Raw genomic sequence first — 20061 nt, forward strand, 5'->3', positions numbered from 1 at the left:
TTTAGGGGTGTGCATAGGCCCATTTGGATTTGGCACTAGCTTCATTATCGATCTTAGTTCAGTCGAACTACACGCCTTTTCCACCCTAGGATCATGTTTAGATGTCGTATTATGTCGCATCCATTTTGTGCATTCTATGACGGCCTGCATCAAATCGGCTTTATCATTTGATTCTTGTCTTGCAATGTTGCTTAAGCGCGATTGCCAGCATCGTGAGGCATCGGCTTCATAATCGAGTCTCTTGGTGATATTTTGCGCAAGCGTTTCCAGCGTACACATTTTGGTGTTTAGTGTAGCCAGCACTGAAAGATGGTCTTTTACAGAGTCGTGCAGGGCTTCGTATAACTTCATGAATGGAATCATGGCGATCGACGTTGCTGCTAGTACGTTGTTGTGAATTTGTACACCAGCAGCAGTAGACAAATGAGCTTTGTTCTTGGCATCAGAGTCTGTTTCACTATCAAGGGTGGACGATGCGTCTAAAGATTGTAAGCACGCTTTTGAAGTCTCGTTTATTTTGACGAAAGCGTTGGATTTCCTTCTGCCGTCATTGGCCATTCTGCAACCTGCAGGAGTTTTCATATGGGGTGTACTTGTGTTAGAGAGCGGTGGATTCGGGCTAGCTCTGCTTCCGCCGTAAATGTTATCACAAGGTTTTCCATATTTTTGAATGAAGCTGTCTTCTAATCTCTCACGCATCGTTAGGAAGTCGGCTTTCAATCTTTCAGTTAAGCGCGCTTCTCTCGCGGCCAACTCTGATGCAGACGGCTCCTTATGCCTTGGAGTTGTATTCGCATGAGCGGCCGCATAACCAGGGCCCCCTCCGACTTTTTTAGTCAATTCATTATTTGGGTCAAGCTTTGCTTGTTTTTTCATGGGGGAGTCTTTGTGTTTTATTTCATCGACATACGTTCGTTTTAGGGGTCTGGGGTCACTTAGTAAGTCTACGTTAGTTCTCAAACTATCTGTGATGTATAAACGGTTATTCCTGTTAGCTGGAATGCCTTGTATCGAGGGCGTCGGGATACTTGAGCCACGGGTTTGAGAGAGTATAGACACGTCAGGCTCACGATTTTGGCCTGCCTCATGGGCTTCCCGCACACCCGCGGCTTGTACGTTCGTTAAGCAGCCGGGGTCGATGGAGAGTCTGGCTGTTGGTGCCGCGTTGGTGAACGTGGCCGAAGGATCTTCGATGCTGTTCTCGCTCGTCATTCGTAGCGCTAGCAATTCGGAGTCGGTTACATCAAAGGGTGATTCGCTCGCGTCAATATAGACTGACGGCGACGGTAGAACTGGGTCTACAGCTGTTGATTATGATTCATTGCCCAATGCATGCTTACCTAAGTAACACATAAGTAAGTAGACTCAACACAGACATGGCATGATCAAAACATATTTTACATTACAGAACCACAAGTAATCAAATGCCTTATGTTATGCTATGTGCAGGAATGCGCTGAAAACGGGTTCACTCATAACTTGTTTTGGCGTGAGTAATGGGATGCCCTCCACTTGCACCAAAAAAGTTAGGCAGACTTATCAAAGGGAATCTGCATCATGTGTCCTTTTCCCACCTTTCTGCACAATTTCACACAGCCGGGGACATTTCTGCCCATCGCAAAGCACAGTGGGATAACTTGTGCATCAGAGGGTCATTTTTGACCAGTTGTTGAACTTATTTTTACTGGCACAGCAGTGGTTATAAATTCTATATCAAGACCGGAGGCGAGCATTATGCTTAAAACTCTTAAGTGCCATGCTATTATGCAAGTCTATGCAAAAAAGGAGGAGCATAGTTGTCTCTGGCCCTTAAGGGGTTAATACCACCACCCTTCCGCAGATCTTTTCAAATCTTCACTTTGTTTTACATTATTATTATTATTATTATTATTATTATTATTATTATTATTATTGTTATTATTATTATTATTAACAGTAAAACAACCAAACAAACAAAACTTCTTCCATACAGGACTACAAATTCCCAGACGGCCTCAGTGCCTTGTAGTTTTGTATACATTTCCTTAGACCAATCAAAACTCAGCACACCCCAAATGTCATGTCATGTCCTGTTCCAGTCTCATCCACTTTCTTTGTGGCTCTTCAAGCAGATACGTCACCCCATCATGACTCAGTGATATATGCTTTATTAGGAGTAGTGGTCTAGGGTTAAAAGTGCAGCTAGCTGTGTTTTCGAACTATGATATTAGTAGTATTGCATTTTGTCAACAGGTGCGGGCGGCCAACAGGGAGCACTCGAGGATCGCGTGACTCCATCCTCGCCTCGGGTAACCAGAGCGCCCCCGAGGGGGCTCAGTGCCACTTGCCGTAATCATAGCGGGGGCCCTTACAGACCTCGAATGAGGTTTAGAGGAAAGGACCTTACATTTACATGCGCCACCACGCAACATAGCCTGGAGCACATTATTTCAATCGCTTGCTGAGGGAAGTACGATCCGCTGCAGTCCACGTGAAGATGAGCAGAAATTGGAGCGAACCCCTCCAAATAAGCAGCCTGTGGCATTCAGGCGTTGCGAAAGGCACTTTGGAGATTGGACTGCTGCTCATGTATCAGGCACTGGTGAAATCTCTGTTGTCCTCACACTCACACAATCATACCGTTATTAAGTGAGCCGGAAGGCACGATGAGGTGGAATGTACCACTCCTTAGTACAGTGAGGAGTAGCCTGAGATTCACAGGGACCTGTCATTGAGCTTTAAAAAAAGTCCTGGATTACTCTCTAGTGGTAGCTGTAGTGCAACAGCCCATCCAGGAGTGCCTACAAGCGCTAGAGTCTCTCCTGCCAGTAAAGGTATAATCCAGGAAAGGAGGAAAAGAGAGCTCCGTCTAGGGGAGGGCACATTGAGCAAGAAGCCTTAGAAAGGAGTTGCATCTAAGGGGGAGGATAAGGCCCAGAAGAGCCTACACTCTTCTACCCTCCACCCTGGGGCCAAGTGGTTAGGGCCCAACAGATGCCCCAGGAGGCAGCAGACCCCTTTACAAAGTTGAAAACCGCTTTCCTGTGGAAATTGGCAGTGCCAAGCCTCTTACCCCCTAACCCAGGGGTGAAAAACATAGACGCATCCAATGAAGGCTGTACCACCTCCCAAGAGGAGGTGGACGACAGAGATGATCTCCAGTCAGAGGAGGAGGAGGATATGGACAATAGCAGCAAGAGAGGTGGGGGTAGAGCCGCAGAGGTGCCCAAGAAAGGGCAGAAGGCGATTGCCAGTACCGAAGAGGGGGACGACATGGCAGATATGTTTGACCCTGATAACATTAGACACCCGAAGTCCACGGATTGGGTGCCCTCCCTGAGGGTCGCCCAGTACATGGCAGAGCGCATCAGAAAACCTCTGAAAAAAGCAGTGCGTTTCTGGCTGGGGGCCGAATGCCCCAGGCCAGAGCTCCCAGGCAAAGTGATGGAAACACCAGAGCTAGATCCAAATATGTTTACATTTGTCACCAACGCCACGAAGGACGTCAGGAAAGGGGTTGATCGAGCCTGGAAGGGTTGGCAGGACAAAGTCCTGGACATAGCTGGGCCCCTCGCCAAAATAATGGATTTGGCAGGGAGGGCCAAGGACACTGGCGAGCCAGTAGATGCAAGCACCCTGGCCGCAAAGTGCAGTATGCCTACTGGGCAACACCAGTTGTGCTCTTTCATCGGAGAGGAGTCGAAGTCTGTTGCTCAAAATCAACAGCAAATTAGGAGACAGGTGAAACGGCGCAGAGCATGCTTTTTGGAGATGTTTTTGCCAAGGAAATGTCCCGATTTGTAGGACCTTACACGGCTCTTGAGAAAGTGCAGTCCTCCATTAGAAACATTTTCCCAAGTCAGGTTTTCGCAGGGACCGGTCGACATTGGGGCCGTTCGACCGGTCATTTTAATTCGACAAGGAGGCCCCAAGGTCCCAGAGTGCAATACTGGGAGAGTAGACAGCACAGCGCCTTTTGCCCTTCAAGCGGCAGGGGCCCGCGTGGTCATAGCGGACGCAAGAGCTACAGACAGCAAAGCGCTGCTGGCGGTAAATGCGCGATGCAGAAGCTACCCCAAGGTAGGGCGACGGACATTGCTATGCATGAGCGATTGGTCTTTGGTCCTGCAAGCAGTAGCAGGCTTCAGGCTAGAGTTCATGTGTGCACCGCAGCAAGAGCGCGTCCCAGCGCACCTCAGAATGTCAAGGGAGGAGGAGAAGCTCCTCAAAATAGAATTGTGGAATTTGGTAGAACAATGTCAGTGGAGACATGCAGGCTTCTACAGCAACATGTTTCTAGTGCACAGGACAGGGAAGTCGAGGCCAGTCAAACTTTAAGGAGCTCAACAGCTGGTTAGTCTACAGGCACTTCAAGATGGAGGGTATTCACCTCCTCAGGGACATTCGGCGCAAGGCGGATTGGCTAGCAAGATTGGACCTGAAAGACGCCTTCTTAATATTTCCTTTCGCTCATTACCACAGGAAGTTTCTCAAGATCTTATGGAGGGGGCAGAGCTGGCGGTTCACATGTCTCCCTTTCAGGCTGACCTCGGTCCCCTCAGCGTTTTACCAAAGTAATGAGACCAGTAGCGGAAGCGATTAGAGACAGGGGGATCAGGATTATAGTCTACCTGGACGATATCCTGATCTTAGCGCAAGAAAAGTTGACTTTAGTGAGTCAAGTACAGTTGGTGAGTGCCTTACTGACCTCATTAGGGTTTTTGATCAATCAGGAGAAGTCGGAGTTGACTCAGAGACAGCGTATGGAATTTCTGGGGTGTGTGATAAACACCAGGAAAGCCTCCCTGGAACTGCCTTTGCATAAAATGATGGTAATAAAGAAGGAGTTGAGAGTAGCGATTCAGAAGATGCATATTTTGCTTCGGAATGTAGCGCGGATAGGGGGGCTGCTAGCAGCCTCGATTCACGCCATATTCCTGGGTCCCCTGCATTACAGGGAGTCGCAGAGGCTGAAGATCAAGCATTTGCAGGGGGGAGTAAGATATCAATATGTTCCGTTACACGAAGACGGGAGAACAGAATTAGATTGGTGATTGCAAAACATGGAAGCCTGGAACGGCAGGGCCATTTTCAGAGACGTGCCAGAGTTGGTGATAGAGTCTGATGGAAGGAGGCCCGGTTGGGGCACCAGGTGCGGCCAGGTGCAGACAGGATGAAAATGGTCCGCAGATGAGTTGAAACTACATATGAACTACTTAGAGCTGCTAGCAGGGACGTTCGCGGTGCAAGCTTTTGTGAAAGGAAGAGCGAATTGTTGCATCCTGTAGAAGATGGACAACATCTCAGCAGTGCAATCCATAAACAAACTTGGGAGAACGCGCTCCAAGATGCCGGTAGAGATGGCGAAAGGCTTTGGGCACTTCTGTCTAGAGAAGCAGCTGACAGTGGCAGCATAATATCTGCCAGGGAAAGAGAACGTGATTGCGGACTGGAACTCCAGGTATCTGGAGGATGCCAGCGATTTGATGTTGCACAAGCAGGTGTTTTGCAGTTGCAGAGCCTCTGGGGGCCATTAGACAGAGATCTTTTTGCCTCCAGGTTTAACGCTCAGAAGAGCAGATACCTCAGTTAGAGGTTGGAGATTGTATCCAGGAGCACTATGCATTTGCCCCATTCATCATGTTGCCGAGGGCGCTAGCGAAAGTGCGCAGGGAACAGGCGGCTGTAGTGTTTGTGGTGCCAATCTGCAAAGCGCAAGTCTGGTTTCTGATTCTGATGGAACTTTCCTCAGATTTTCCGATGGTAATTCCGTGGTGGCTGTGCCTATTGCTCAGCCCAGAGGGTCAGGAGCACCCCCTTGGTACAAGCAGGGGCCTTGCAGCTATTGGCATGCAAAATTTCAGGGAACAATGGGATTTGCAAGGTCTTTCGGGAGTCGGTGCAGACTGTATCAGGGAGTCGTGGGCGCCTTCCCCCGTAGGAGCTATGACGATGCTTGGGCCAAGTGGGAGGAATGGTGTACAGGACAGCGCGTTCATCCCGTTTCTGCACCTGTAGTGCAAGTATTGCATTTGTTTGTAGAATTGTCCCAAGAAGGACAAGCCTTCCGTACCGTGGGAGTATATAGATCTGCCATCTCCGCAGGTCACGATAGTTGTGACGGGTGTCCATTGGGGAGCATCCAGCCATAGTTAGGCTTTTACGGGGAGTGAAATTGCGCAGACCACCTGCGCCCAGGTATGCAGTGCTCTGGGATGTAGAAGTGGTTTTCAAACTCTTCAAGCAATGGCCAGTCAATAGTCCGTTTTCGATGCATCTGCTTTCTTTTAAGTTGACAATGTTACTATGCCTCGTTTCCTTTAGGAGGGTGTCCGATGTTAGGGTGCTGGAAGTGAATAGGAAGGTTTTCTACCCGGAAGGAGTGGCATTTCATGTTGGTAAGAGGACTAAAAGCAGATCTAAGGTTATTTCTTATCCTTATTTCCTGGATGAGCCCAAATTGTGCCTTGCCCAGTGCATTAAGGACTATGAGAAAGCTACTGAGGGAGTTAGACCCCAAGGTGTGCACCAGTTGCTGATAGCGCATAGAAAGCCTTTCCATGCGTTAGCCCTCGCCACCATAGCTGGGTGGGTTAGAGAAGTCCTGCATTTGGCAGGGATAGATTTACAGGAGTTTGAAGCCCATTCTGTTCGGGGTGCAATGGCGTCCAAATCTTTCAGTCTGAGCTTCCTTGCAGGATATTTTAAGATCAGCAGATTGGTCCTCTGAGGCCATATTCAAAACCTTCTATTTTTAGCCTGTATAATCAGTGGCTGTGAGAGTTTTGGACAGCGTTGAACAAGCATAATGCTCGCCTTCGGTCTTGACATAGAATGAAGGTTACCCAGGCTTATAGCGCTGGTAGTCTTGATTCTATTAAAGACACAGCACCCGTGATGTTGTGAGGATGTGCGCATCATGTCTGACCATGGACCTGTACATGCCTCTTGTCACCTGATTCAGCTACTACTGGCCTGTTCCAAAAGCATTTCCGATCTTTTGATAACTTGGATAATATCTCTTTCCCATGACCCTCACCTTTGGCCAGGGAGAAACCATTTGTGGGGCAGTCAATTAGCCAGAGTGGTGCTGACAGCACCAATGATCTCTATGCTCAATTAGAATATTGAAATATTGGGGAATCCTTGGTACTGAAATTCCAATTTATTGGGTGGTACATACCTAAACAAGCCCTGATTGGAAATAAATCAATATTGGCCATCAGAAGACACAAAATAGGACTGCCGCTGCCGTCAGTGACATTCTCTTTTTTTTTTGATTAACATGTTTATTATTTAAATAAAGTATAGCATATAACATAAATACTGTACAGAAGTAACCAAATATACTGGATTCATCACATTTAGTTAATCTCGTATCCGTTAAATAGGAGAAATTACAGAACCATTCCATATCAGAATTATAATCACCTTACAATTTTAAATATCTGCCCCATATTTGATCAAATGGGTTCATTTTCTTGTCCTTGTAAAAAATTAGCCTTTCAATTCTTGACACATTTTTCAAATCATCAATCCATTCTGAAATCGTCGGTCTGTCTTCACTCTTCCATTTCCTCAATATAATTTTTTTTGCTGAATTTGACGCCCTAAAAAAACAGCACTTCTGTGGAAAAGAGACATCATCCACCATATCATCCTCACCCAAAATTACAGTCAAATAGTCAAAGTCCTCATGCATCAGAAGAACTTAATTCATCCTCGTAGTGACCCCATTCCTGAAAGATCTTAATTCATAACAGTCCCAAATCATATGCTCAAAAGTCCCATTAGCATGCTTGCATCTCCAACAGGCTCCTGAATCAGTTAATCCTCTTGCATGTAATCTTTGTAGTGTCCAAAAAACTCAGAACTTTGATCTGCCTACACCTCTCTCCCAGATTCAAAGAAGTTAGAGCCACATTTTTGCACAGATTCCTCCATCTGCCCTCCGTCATCTCAAGTATATCTGACCATTTTGATAGTAAATCGCAATTTGGTTCTTTGTACTGATCAAGATTTTTGTACACTTTCGAAGCCATTCCACCTTCTGATTTGTATTCTCTCAGCCATACATGCCAACCCTTGCATCCATCTGGAATCTTATTCCTCAGAGCTTTTTTCAACTTCCTATACTCCTCCATTGTGCAATCTCTGAGATCTTTAACTAGCTTCAGTCTTTTAAAGCTAATCCACTTCCCTTCCTCAAATAGATCTTCAAGCCACTGCACACCACCCAGTAACTCGTTCTCCCATTCAGTGTAATGTCTGGATTTAACCAGAGTGAAGTATATCCATATTTTGACATATCCTTTTTGCTCTTGCTCCAGAGATTTTTCCAGCATGACCTAACAAAAGCCGTTGGTGGATCGGGGAAGACACCAGTAACCATATGGGTGTTTTTGTCACCCTACATTAATGACAATGATTATTGTGCCATTCTGCCGAAGACCTATTTGCAACACGGCCCACGTCGTCTGGGCGACACAGCGATAACTAATAGAAGTACGGTGTTCATATTCACAAACTCAGACTTACATATACAATTCCATTACAGAAAGCTTCGCCTATCACCCTCTTACACACCTTATCATGCTCCTCAGAGGATTTCACTTTAACACAGCTCTCTTGTCGGATATATCACCTTCTTTTCTGGTCAATGCATCCTAAGTAGACTAAGGTCCTGCTGTTCCTGGGTAGGTGGGACTTAATGCACCTTAACTCGGACAAGGTTTACGCGCTTTGAGAATACTGCGGTGGTGAGTCGGCACAGTATAACAAAAACAATAATAATATTCAACTTTTACAGTTATGTCATGGCTTGTCAAAATCAACAGTTTCTATTTGCAGACAACAAACTTAATTGATATGACAATAGTCAAGGGATGACAATATCAGACTGTCATTGACCCGAAGACACTGTGGTCATACAATGAAGGAAAGACCATTGCTTAGATCATCAAGGCCAAAGCCTTGTAAATGTAGGCACAGTGGGCAACTCTACCTGTACTTTACTGGCCAGTGATAAAAGGAGTGACCACCATCAAATATTGCCTGCTTAGGCTGAGGGCCAATGTCACAGTTGGCAAAGCCAGCCCCTTTTAGTACATGGGGAATGCAGATGGCCCCTTGTGATGAATTCACTCGCTGTGCATGCCAATATTAAGTATTACATGTTTTGTGTTCTGTCAAACAACAGACACCTACCTGCATGCACGATAACTATTGAGGAGGATATGTGAAGTCCAATAAACCTACAAATATTGACCAACTATTGCTTGTGTTCATGGCCGAACACCACTCGTTAGACATTTAAACTCCTTTAAAAAAAAATATGCAAGCAAGAGCTCATAAAAAAAGGTTCTACAGGTCTCGCGTTTTAGCTCATGCCATTTCGCAGTACCTTCTGTAACAGTCTTTTTAATCTCCCATTTATAATGTGGGACTACAGGTGTCAACATGCAAAGTGATGTGAGATTCATTCATGTTGCTTTGAATCCAAGACCAGCTTGATCGTTTAGACCTGACAGGGGACATTTTGAGACTCCTAATGCTTTAAATAAATAACGAGGCAATCCTTGAATGTCCCTGCAGTTCCCACCCAGCTGCTTTAAAATGGGCTGAGATACTGGAAGAGTGTGGCCCATCTGGGACAGGTGATCCACAGCAACAGGTTGCAAGGCGCTGCGTCACGGTGGACATTACAGATTAATAAGAGCCCTGCAATTTATGGGGAGAGTGGCAATTCATCGATGATCAGAATCTTTTTTCTAACCCAGCGAGAGAAAACATGAAACCTCACCAGACACTTCATATGTAATACCTTCTATAATGGGGATTTGGGGCGGGCTCTTTTAGAAGATTCAGTATGAACTGTTAAATACATATTTTCACTATGGTCAACATGGGTTTCCGCTATAACCTCATAATTGCTCCCCGCTTATTGGCCTGGGGCGGGCAGTACCTCAGTCAAGGCATATCCCCCCTGGTTGGTAGGTTTAGCAGAGCTCAAAGGAATTCTAGGCTTCAGATAAAGCGCAAAATTTGTATGAATTAATGATGCTCGGGAAATGTCAGGCGAGGATTTGCACCCTCGCAATTTCCTTTTACCTTTTTAGTTTGGGCTATAAGGTGGTGCTTTAGTGTCACTTATAAGCGGAAACTAATGCATTAGAGTACAGCTAGGTAGAGGCAGCACTTGAGGATGGGTACCCATACCTGACTGGTTATTTACACACCGATTGACCACCCGTGGCCCAGCGTATTCCTATGGCCATTGCCACACCCTTCCCCGCCCCACCCAGAACACACTCTCCTGGGATCTCGTTGAACTACCTTTATCAAGCCTTAAAATCAAACTTTGCACTGGAAGATCTCGTGGTTTATTTGGTGCTGTAAACGCGCTACTGGTGTACAAAAAAACAAAGAAACAGTGTAGCCAGGTCTGCCTTCAGCTACTTGATTTAGAAGATGTATCTGTGCCCTTCACTCAGGCCCTGTTAAGTAAAAGCAAGCATTGGTAAAGGCAACAGTTGCATCTTGCATATAGGTATTAGATGCCTGGAAAATACCTTTTCCAAGTCTACACAAAAGCCAACACTGTTGTCACGGCCAATGCTGTTTTTTCTGGCTGCTTATTTCCCCAATCTTTCCACCCAACCCCCCATTAAGTCCGTATCCTTAAGGACGTTGAATAGCACCTCAATGTCGGTAATGAGGTCATTAGCCTGGGTGAGCTGTGCTGTGATCATCATGGCGGTTTTCTTTGTTCATGGCGCCCGAGACAGGCGTCCTTTATCCTTGTGCTTAGCCATTCTGCTAGGCGCAGTTGCATTTGCAAACAAATCATGAGCCAATTAAATGGACATCCTAATTTTCTGCTTAACCTGCCAAGCTAATTAATAATTAGACTACACACGCTCCTACTATCAACTACAGTAATACACGAGTGACATAAAAGTATTTGGTGCTTAACGCAATTTGCAAAGATGTATAATTGAAGTCCCCGATTATTGAAAGAAAATATTTCCACCCTACTCGATTAGAAAGAAAAAAAGATCCAAGAAAAAAGGGCAAGAACTCCTGTCTGTTCACGAGTGTGAGTAACATCTATAGGATACCCGCCACTATTAAAGGAAAAAAGATCTTGCAGACTTAGTGGAAGCAAGGGTTGTGCTATCCATCCCCACTTTCTACCGAAAGACTGAAAGGGAGACTTCCAAAAAGAAGTGCATTGTATAAACATCCATACCAAGATCTACCCTTTGGCCTGAATACACGTGATCATTCTGAGAAAGGAAGTATGGCTCACAGTGGGCGTAATCCCCAACTCAAGGCATACATTTGATTTCAAACATTGATTAGCAGAGTTTGCAAATTAAAATGTTCTTGATTAGCAAGCAAACCCATTTGATTAGCAATCTTGTACTAATACTTTTAAAGTCATCAAAGGTTATTTGTACCCAAAACATAAAATGAGCAGCAATACAGCAGTTTTGTGTACCACTGAAGTAAGACATAAGTGAGATGAGTCAGGCCTTGCCAATTCTTTAAAATTCTGCTAGACCTGCAGTTCGAGTAACTTAGTTTTCTTACTCGGCCTAGAGAAATGCACTTGACCCATGGCAATGGGTGACAACACGTTTAAATGTGCTTTCTGTATAATGGTGCATGCCATCACAAACCCCCTTTATGTTTGGCACATTGCTGCCACCCAGACACGAGCCATGCACAGTGAAACTTGTATTTGGCATTTACTGCAAACAAAGTAAATGTTAAATACATGTTTCAAACATCCCATACAAATGATACTCGCCCTTCGCAAAATCTACTCAACTATGAGGTGGGAGAAAAGACAATGAATGTCTGTAAAATGTAAAAAATAAATAGATATCATAAAAAGGCTCTGAAAACAGCTCTTGCCTGCAGGTGCATATATATATAATGCAATCATATTCTTTGGACAAAGCAAACTCTAGAGGCTAACTACACTGTGTGGTAGTGACGTAGAGCTGCAGATTTGCAGACCGGATGGAACTATTGAGGACTACTTTGCATAAACCTGCAGCTAGCTTTGTGTATGCATTATGTAAGAGGAAAGAAAGTAAGAAAAGTAAGAAACTAAGCAGAGTGGAGTCATAGCAGGCAGAGAACTGTGCATACTCAGTGGAATATTTTATTTTTTGGACATGTTACTTTCAGGGTAGCTGGTACAAAGCAACAGGGTGATAAGACATAATGTCAAGGAGTTTGGGATCAGCTCATGGGTTGAGCATCAGTTGCATAGATGTACGCAACCAGCAGATTACCAAACTAGGTTTGCCATCAAAATCATTTGGCTGTGTGATCATGCACATTTTCAGAAGTGTTCACTCTTCAATAGGATGCATCTTCCCCAACAAAATTGTTGACACTGAGATTTAGATACACTAAACTACACTTTACTGTAAAGCATGGAGATGATGCAGTGATTTACAGTAGCAATACTGTCATTCTGCATTATGTAAAAACTTAAACTTTTAGGAATGGAATTGCAGGACTGTATTTTAAAAATAAAGTTAAGACATACTGGTCTTTGGATAAGATATAGTTAGCTTAATAAAAGTATCATGATTCCTTCTGGCTTGCAGTTATTTGAAAATGAAAAACGAAAAAGAATTCTTGCCTAGCACTCCCACACAGGTCTTTGGCATTAAGAGTCGAAGAGAGGATTAAAGCTGCACTCTCTCTCCATTATCCCCTGTGAACTTGCAGTGAACAGAGAAAAGAGGGTGGCAAGAGAGGAATGTGGGGTGAGCTGTGCTTTCTTTGAATAGGGTAACTTAAATAGTTAACTTTACTAAACAAGTGTCAATTTAATTAGTATCCTACAGAAATACATAGAGAATTGCTATGCAGCACTGCTTATTTTATGCCTTGATTCTTAGTTTGTAGTCTATAAATAATACCTGAATGTTAAATGGTTCTGTGAGTATTTTTCAACTGTACCCAAAAGTGAGTACCTCAACCAATCCAACAGCCATGTCTATAACCACCATATATAGCAACATCCATGGGTGCCATTCAGGGTGCTATTAAACTCTTTTAACCAGAACATAGCGCAAGCCTTCGTAGGGAATGAAACTGAGGACACACTCTAATTAGATATGCACCCCCCTACTTCCTTGGCTAGTGTGAGAAATGATAAGCTGCTGTGGATTGTAACAGGCCTATGGTGTATGGGGCCCAAGTGGTGCCAACATTACCATCCAGGGTTAAAGAACCTGTCTGTACTGGGCAGTATGAGCATGCCCTTGCAGCCTAGAATCTTCTCCTTCTCGATCGCTCTTTGTGGAGGCCCATATGTATTGCTGAAACCAAGGTGAGTGCCTCGCCCCAGGTACTCAGAAGCTGAGTAGACCTTGCAGAACTCGGTTCCTTCAAAGCATGGTGGATTCTGAACGATTTTGTCTTTTTCATTTATTTGTTTTACATTATGCACCTCTGGCCGAGGGAGAACAGCTCAGCCAGCCTGGGGGCAGTTGCCACCTTGCCCCGCTTCCCAGCCCGCCCCTATAACTCTCTAATGGCAACTCTGTATTTATGGTTAAGGATGATGACTGTTTAGTAGGATCAGAGATGTCTGCATTTTCCGCTTGCTCTCGTAAAAAGTCCTTAAAATTAAAAAGGTATTTGGAAATCTTTTAAATTAACTAAGCTACATTTCCCTATTTTGCAGGGCCCACAGCTGCAAACATTTGCGCTGGTATAGCTCGATGCAGATGTGATTAGACCACACATGCATCGTTCTTAAGTACAGCGGCACTAAATTGTTTGATTGGGCTATGCCCATTTGGGAATCCTGACTCATGCAAAAAAACACAACCCTAGTACAGGCAACACACAGCTCATCCAAGCCATGCACATAATGTATTATTCTTTGTACTAATCGTTCATCTGTATATTTGCCTCTGATATTACAATTGCCCAGATTGTGCAATGTTCTGCTTGTATGTGTTATGCACTGCCAGTGTGTACTGCCACGGCAGTTAAGCGCTTTACAAATGCCACATATATCATATCTCTCTCCAGCTGCTTGGAAGATGCCCTGTTTCACAGTCAATTTTAAAACTGCCTCGTCTGTGTCTTTGCAGTTTGGGGTGCAATTCCGCATTGTTGAAGATGTTAAGAAGGATTGTAAGGCTGCCCAAATCACCATTTCTCTCATCTGTGTGCACTTGGTAATGCCTGTGGTATTTGGCGGTATTCTGCCCCTTGCGCCACATGTAGGGAGCAAGGGCAAAGTTACATTTTCTAACCCTGCATTTCGACTTGGGGACCCCAAGTGGTTTGCCCATTGTACAATAGGCAACCTGCCGGGGGTACACGGAAGATGCCATTGCCCTAGGCATTGTTTATTTCTTTTATTTTTGGATTTGTAAAGCGTACTACAGCCCAAGGGCATCGAAGCGCTGAATGTTTGCCAATTCCCTGGCGCAGTGGTACACAGAGCCCGAAGATTGACTAAGCCCCATGGCTTTGCAGTCTATTGTAGCTTTTCCTTTAGAAAGGACCCCTTGGGCCTCATTACGAGGTTGGAGGTAAGGGATTACCGGCACCGGTAAGGGTGCCGGTGCCAGTAATCCCTTACCTCCATATTCTGAGGTTTTACCAGGCGCCTTTAGCGGGAGCCGCTAAGGGACCAGGGTGCTAATAACGGGCCCGCTATTATTGTTGCTTATTAGCTCCATCCCCATTTCCATTGAGCCCTATGGGGGCTCGAATGGGAATGGGGAATGGTTCTCGGAATGGGGACTTACCGGGTCCTCCAAGGTTGGAATGACCCGATAAGTCCCTATTTCGAGAAGCCGGACCCGGAATGCGGTAAGCGGGTAGCCATGGTGCTAATAGCACCATGGCTACCCCTTACCTCGTAATTAGGCCCTTGTCTCGCTCACCTGCACCTTTTGGGCGATATAGTTTAGGGACTGTAAAAATAATAAGCAAGCCGGGCTCTATCCCGTGGGACGATTCCTCAGACTGAGGATCTAGGGAAAGTTCAAGACCCTGCTATTTAGCCTGTATACCCCTTTTAGTTATCCCATTCTGACACCTGTGATGTTAGTACCAGAACTCACTATTCTGTGTAGTGTGACTTCCCTAGGCCCTACCCAAGCAACCCATGCCCCTCACACCCCCGTTGTACATAATGAACTTTTGAACAAAATGTGATGCCTCTGTGTCTTCTGTGGATCAATTAGCTACAAGCGTTTTCACCATGTCCATTCTAACACTGCATCGTCAGCTATTACCCCTCTCCTCCTACGGGCAACAGACAGGATATCCCTGTCATTATTCACCAAACTGCCGATAAGCCTGGGTGCTGGTATACCGCTGCGGTGATGATAACCGGTGTAGTATGAAAATGAAAGGCCTTTTGGTTTTAAATATAAGTTTGGAACCCATTGATCACTCTCAATGAAACCTTTCAAAAATATATATAATCTATGGTCTGATTTTTGCTAGAAGTGACGTGGGACATATATTAAGCAGTCCAGGACTTTTGGGAGCATTTGGTTGCTGTGAAAGCCATCACGAGGTGGGTGCACTTCCAACAGAGCCTGGCATTCGGTTGCAATTCCTTTTTTTGCACATTCTTAGTTTCACGCAATCCACAGCACTTCTGGTACCAGCTTCAACAGATAATGCAAAGTGTACGAGTGGCCACTACTTTTTGTGGTGCTGCCCCTTTAAGGGTTTCAGCACGCGGCGGAGTGACGTTGCGCTGCGCTGCGTGTCTTGAAATAAAGGGGGCGTTACCCGGCCGCGCAGAGTGACCGGGGAGCCCGAACTAGGCAGACGTGTCTCGAGTGAGTCTGTGGAGGGAGGGGACTCACAGGAATTCGCGGGGCCACCCCGTGCCCCACAAGAGTGGCAACGAGACAGGAGTCACGCCCCGGCCCGGCGGTGATACTGGAAATAACACTTATGACAAGTTGTCACCCCTGTTAAGTTTCAATGTCTCGAGCCTTACGCTTGGATAGGACATCTGGTTTTCCAAACCCCCAGTTGGCTTTTCAATCTTCATCGCCTCCTAAGTAAAATTAACCACAAAGTAAAACAGCCTCTGGTTCATAATGACTGCTCGTTTTATGTGCAAAGAACGTGGTTTGCTTTTTGGGCAGTTTTTTGGAACCTCAAATGTCCCACGTTGGGGGTGAAGGAATCAACCATGCTTTGCTTTTAGGCACAGAGCATCTTTCATTCTGGTATTTGTAGTCTTGTATTTGTAATGTCTTCAGGCATGCCCAATGACTTGCGGCAGAAATGCCTGAACTCACAGCACATGATTTAAGGGCTTACTTTCTGCATATATTTGAAAAACAAGAATGCTAATAAAGTACTGATGTTAGGTGAGAAAAGTGGCCAATGGGTTGTCTGCATTGCGAGATTCAGCGGACTATAGAATGTTCATACTGCGTAGTTCTTTTGCATGCAGATTACTGCTGTGCTGCAGTGAATGTGGTTTCATTCCCATAGAGCCAGGTACATACATATGTGGCTTCGCAGAGATCTTTGTGCAACCTGCATGCAATTGATCTACTTCTGGCTTTCATCCTGACAAAAGTGAGCAACATGAGTTATTCTGGGAAAAAGCAACATCTGCTATGTGCAATGCTGTGAAGCAAGTAGCTTGCACTGTGATGCAGAGCAGTTCACTCCTCGTGCCAGGTTGCTTATAGACTCTAGTAGTGTGGTGGAGGTCAGGCGTGAGAGTCAACGAGGTGGTTAGTTAGGTCTCTTTCCCTTCTGACTGTACATTGGTAGTCCTAGAGTCCCATAAAAAACAATACTTTTTTCATAATTCGCCTATCCAACACCCCTGCTGCCCACCCACTCCTGTCATGTTGGGTACGGCCCTATATGCAGTCATGATCTGTGTTTGGAATTTGAGTTATGTCGGAGCAGAACCGCCTTACCTTGCACTATTAGTTTGGCAGCTGCCAACATCAAGGCCATGCCCATGTCTGCGGTGGGATCATTTCCCACATGCGGCGTGTTGGTGACTTTAACTCCAAAACTAGAGATCAGCTGTAGATCCAGGTGATCTACTCCGACGCCCCCACTTGAGACCACCTTTAAGTTAGGTAGACTTTGGAGGAGGCCTTTGTCCACGTGTGGCTTATGCCACCACACCAGCACCAGTTGGATCTTATCTGCGAAGTCGTGTTTATTCTTGAGAAACTCTGCATAGTAGACCACCCTGAAATGCTGTTGGACGATCCCTTGGTATGGCTTTGGAAAGCCAGTGATACCGCCGCAGTGGGATAGCAGAGCATATGGAAGTTCTTCCATGATCTGGGATAAAGAAGAAGACCTTTTGGGTAAGCTTAAAAGCAGTGCCTTTGCGTTAGCTGCCTGTGGTAGACTGCTGAAGACACTGCAGGGCTATGACATTCCTACCGGCTACCCATTGACCTGTTGCCATTAAAAATTACTTAATTGTTAACAAGCAAAACTCTGAAAATCAGCACGGAAAGTTACACATTACATGATCCAAGTTTACCTTTGGTACCTTTCTCAGTGCGCCAGCTTCAGCTTCTATTTGTATACATTTTGGTTTAGGTATTAATTCCCCACTAGTTAAGCCCAAGTAGGTAAGAACGATCGTTACAGATGAAAAGGGATCTGCTTGTCCCTTAAGGAATACCGCTGATCCGTGGATCCAAATAGAAGACGCACCCAAAAAAACAACAGGACTCTCTCCTGGTGATCCACTATTGAACAGTGGGGAAACACGTGTTGAGAGAAAGGAATACAGTGATTGAGAGAAAGGAATACAGCGTTACTTCATTAAACTAAATAAACTATAAAGAAGGAAACTGTGGAATTGTGGTACTAGGTAAATAAGTATGTGGATAATTCTTAAGAAAATATATAATTCAAGAAAGACAAAACTAGGGATGAAATGAAACTGGTTCACCCTGCTATGTAAACAATCTTTATATGAAGCTGGCGCTCTGAGAAAGGTACCAAAGGTAAACTTGGATCGTTGAATAATATTGGACAGTCACAATATTGATACATTCCGTGCTGACAACTGATTAATAAAATTACACAGACTCGCCCAATAGGTTGCTTACTATTGACTGATCTCTCGTACAATTAACAGTTACACATTACATAGAGATACTGTTTCGGGGAAAAGGATTTGGCACAATTGAATGCATTTATGTTTGACAGCAAAGTCATGCATGTGGTTTATCTGCTCCAAATGAAGGGAACAAAGAAAGAACACTAGATAAAAAAAACTTTGAATGTAGAGATAGATGGCTCGATTTCAATTACATTTTTAATTGGCCCCAAATAACTGGAGATTAGAAAAAAACATTTAAATTAGTCAGCATCCGGAAGCAAAGACATTTCTATTCTTCATAGATGTATGGTTGGTTCATTTGCAATTGAGGAGTAAATTAAGTGCACATGTTTCCCTCCAAGTTTCCTCATATTAATATATTGGAAAACTGAAGAGTTAAAAAAAGATAAAAAATCATTTTCCTGAAATCCTCTCCATCTTTCCACAACATTAGTGGAAAAGTATAAATGCCTCTCACAATTAGCAATTACGGGAGGCACCTACAATGAATTCCTATGCAATCCGCCAGGTGGCAATTTTCAGACGGATTCCTTAAGAATCCATTGGTTTTTCACCAACATGAAGTGTAAGGAACTCATGGTGGCAACAGTAAAGACAGACACAAGTGATCACAGTTCAAGGGTGTTTATTAAACTGTATAAAGGGGGGTTGGAAAAATACCTAATCTAAACCTAAATCTAAGATGGGAGCAAGCTACGACCATTAAATAATAATAAGGCAGTCCTAGTGGCGTCTTGTCAAATAAGGGGGCCTATACCAAAAAACCTATTGCCAGTCCTTACAGCTAATTTCAAAAAGAGTGTGGGATAATGTTCACCAGAAAAGAAAAAAGTATTCACAAATGAGAAGTCAGGATGTTATAGCCGGGGGACTCCCTTCCCCACATTTTTAGCATGGGACAAGGCAGCACCTTTGAGCACAGCACACTCTTGTGCCTCGCCAGCATGAGGTTACAGTCCCTTTTAACGATGCAAGGACCTTCTGGGGCCAAGTCTCTTTCCGGCAAAGTCTTGTGCCTTAGAAGGCCTGCTGAACCATAAACAAACAAAACAAAAGTTCTTTTGGTAATCTTTCACGCTTGGCGATTGCTCTTCGCCCCTTGGATCCTCCTCAGCCGTGCTCCAATCCTTCTTGCTACATTAGCCTCCCTCAATCGGGTTCACTACGGCCTTTCACTCAAAACCTAGCACCCGACAGTCTCACTGTCTTCTTCAACAACTATTCATTGCGGGTCCCTCAGCCGGGTTCACACTTGTCGCCACAATGTTAACAGGTATATCACTGTATGCTCCCAATTTGCAGGCATCCCTCCGTCAAGTTGAAATAGCCGTTCTAACACAGTTGATGATTCAATCATTTAATCAGAAAAAGCAGGGAATTCCCTTCCCCTAGCTTTCTTTCAGGACAGATCACAAGACCCCCTAGGTTCTTCCTGTTACCCAAGTTTGGGTCTCAGCCCCAGTCAGGCTTTCCTTAAAGCCTCCCAGCCAGGCTTCATACAGTTTTCCTCTGTGTCAAAGACTTTCGAGTGGACCAGGGGTTTTGCTCGACCCTTGTAGGACCACTTTGACACTTCACACCAGCTTCTCCTAAGGACTCTTGTTTTTTTTCTTCCATCAAAACAAAGACACCCAAAAGGGTTTCAGTAGAGTCCTTCGAATGAGTGCCCTGAGACGCCTGACCACTCTGCTTCTGAACCTTTTCCTAGGGTTTCATTAAAGTTCAATTATACAAGTTCATTGTTCAACAAGGTTGCCGTCTGCAACCTTGAGCCCAGCACAGTTTGGTTTTACTATCTGTCTTCTCTGACTCACCGGCTGTGCTGAACTGTTGGAGTTTCTTGTCTCGGGAGTCAAGGACGGCACCACAGCGGCAAGTGCTTCTCCCTGCTTTGACTATCAGCGCAGGAGGGTCCCATGTGCCGCTGACACCTGTCACACCACACG

The 20061-nt window shown here is 44.9% G+C and overlaps 1 protein-coding gene across 1 annotated transcript in view; it reads right to left on the bottom strand.

Annotated features, from left to right (window-relative positions):
- LOC138497245 (glyoxylate/hydroxypyruvate reductase B-like) overlaps nt 1-17386 on the bottom strand; it is a 353458-nt gene extending 336072 nt beyond the window's left edge. Inside the window, exon 1 of the mRNA XM_069620580.1 lies at nt 16938-17386. Within this exon, the coding sequence (XP_069476681.1) occupies nt 16938-17313 (376 nt within the window). The 5' untranslated portion in view covers nt 17314-17386. The remainder of the gene's footprint in view (nt 1-16937) is intronic.
- Between the last annotated feature and the right edge of the window lie 2675 nt (nt 17387-20061).

This window comes from Ambystoma mexicanum, chromosome 5q, assembly GCF_040938575.1.
Source record: "Ambystoma mexicanum isolate Mex_15411 chromosome 5q, UKY_AmexF1_1, whole genome shotgun sequence".
In the NCBI taxonomy this organism is placed as follows: Eukaryota; Metazoa; Chordata; class Amphibia; order Caudata; family Ambystomatidae; genus Ambystoma; species Ambystoma mexicanum.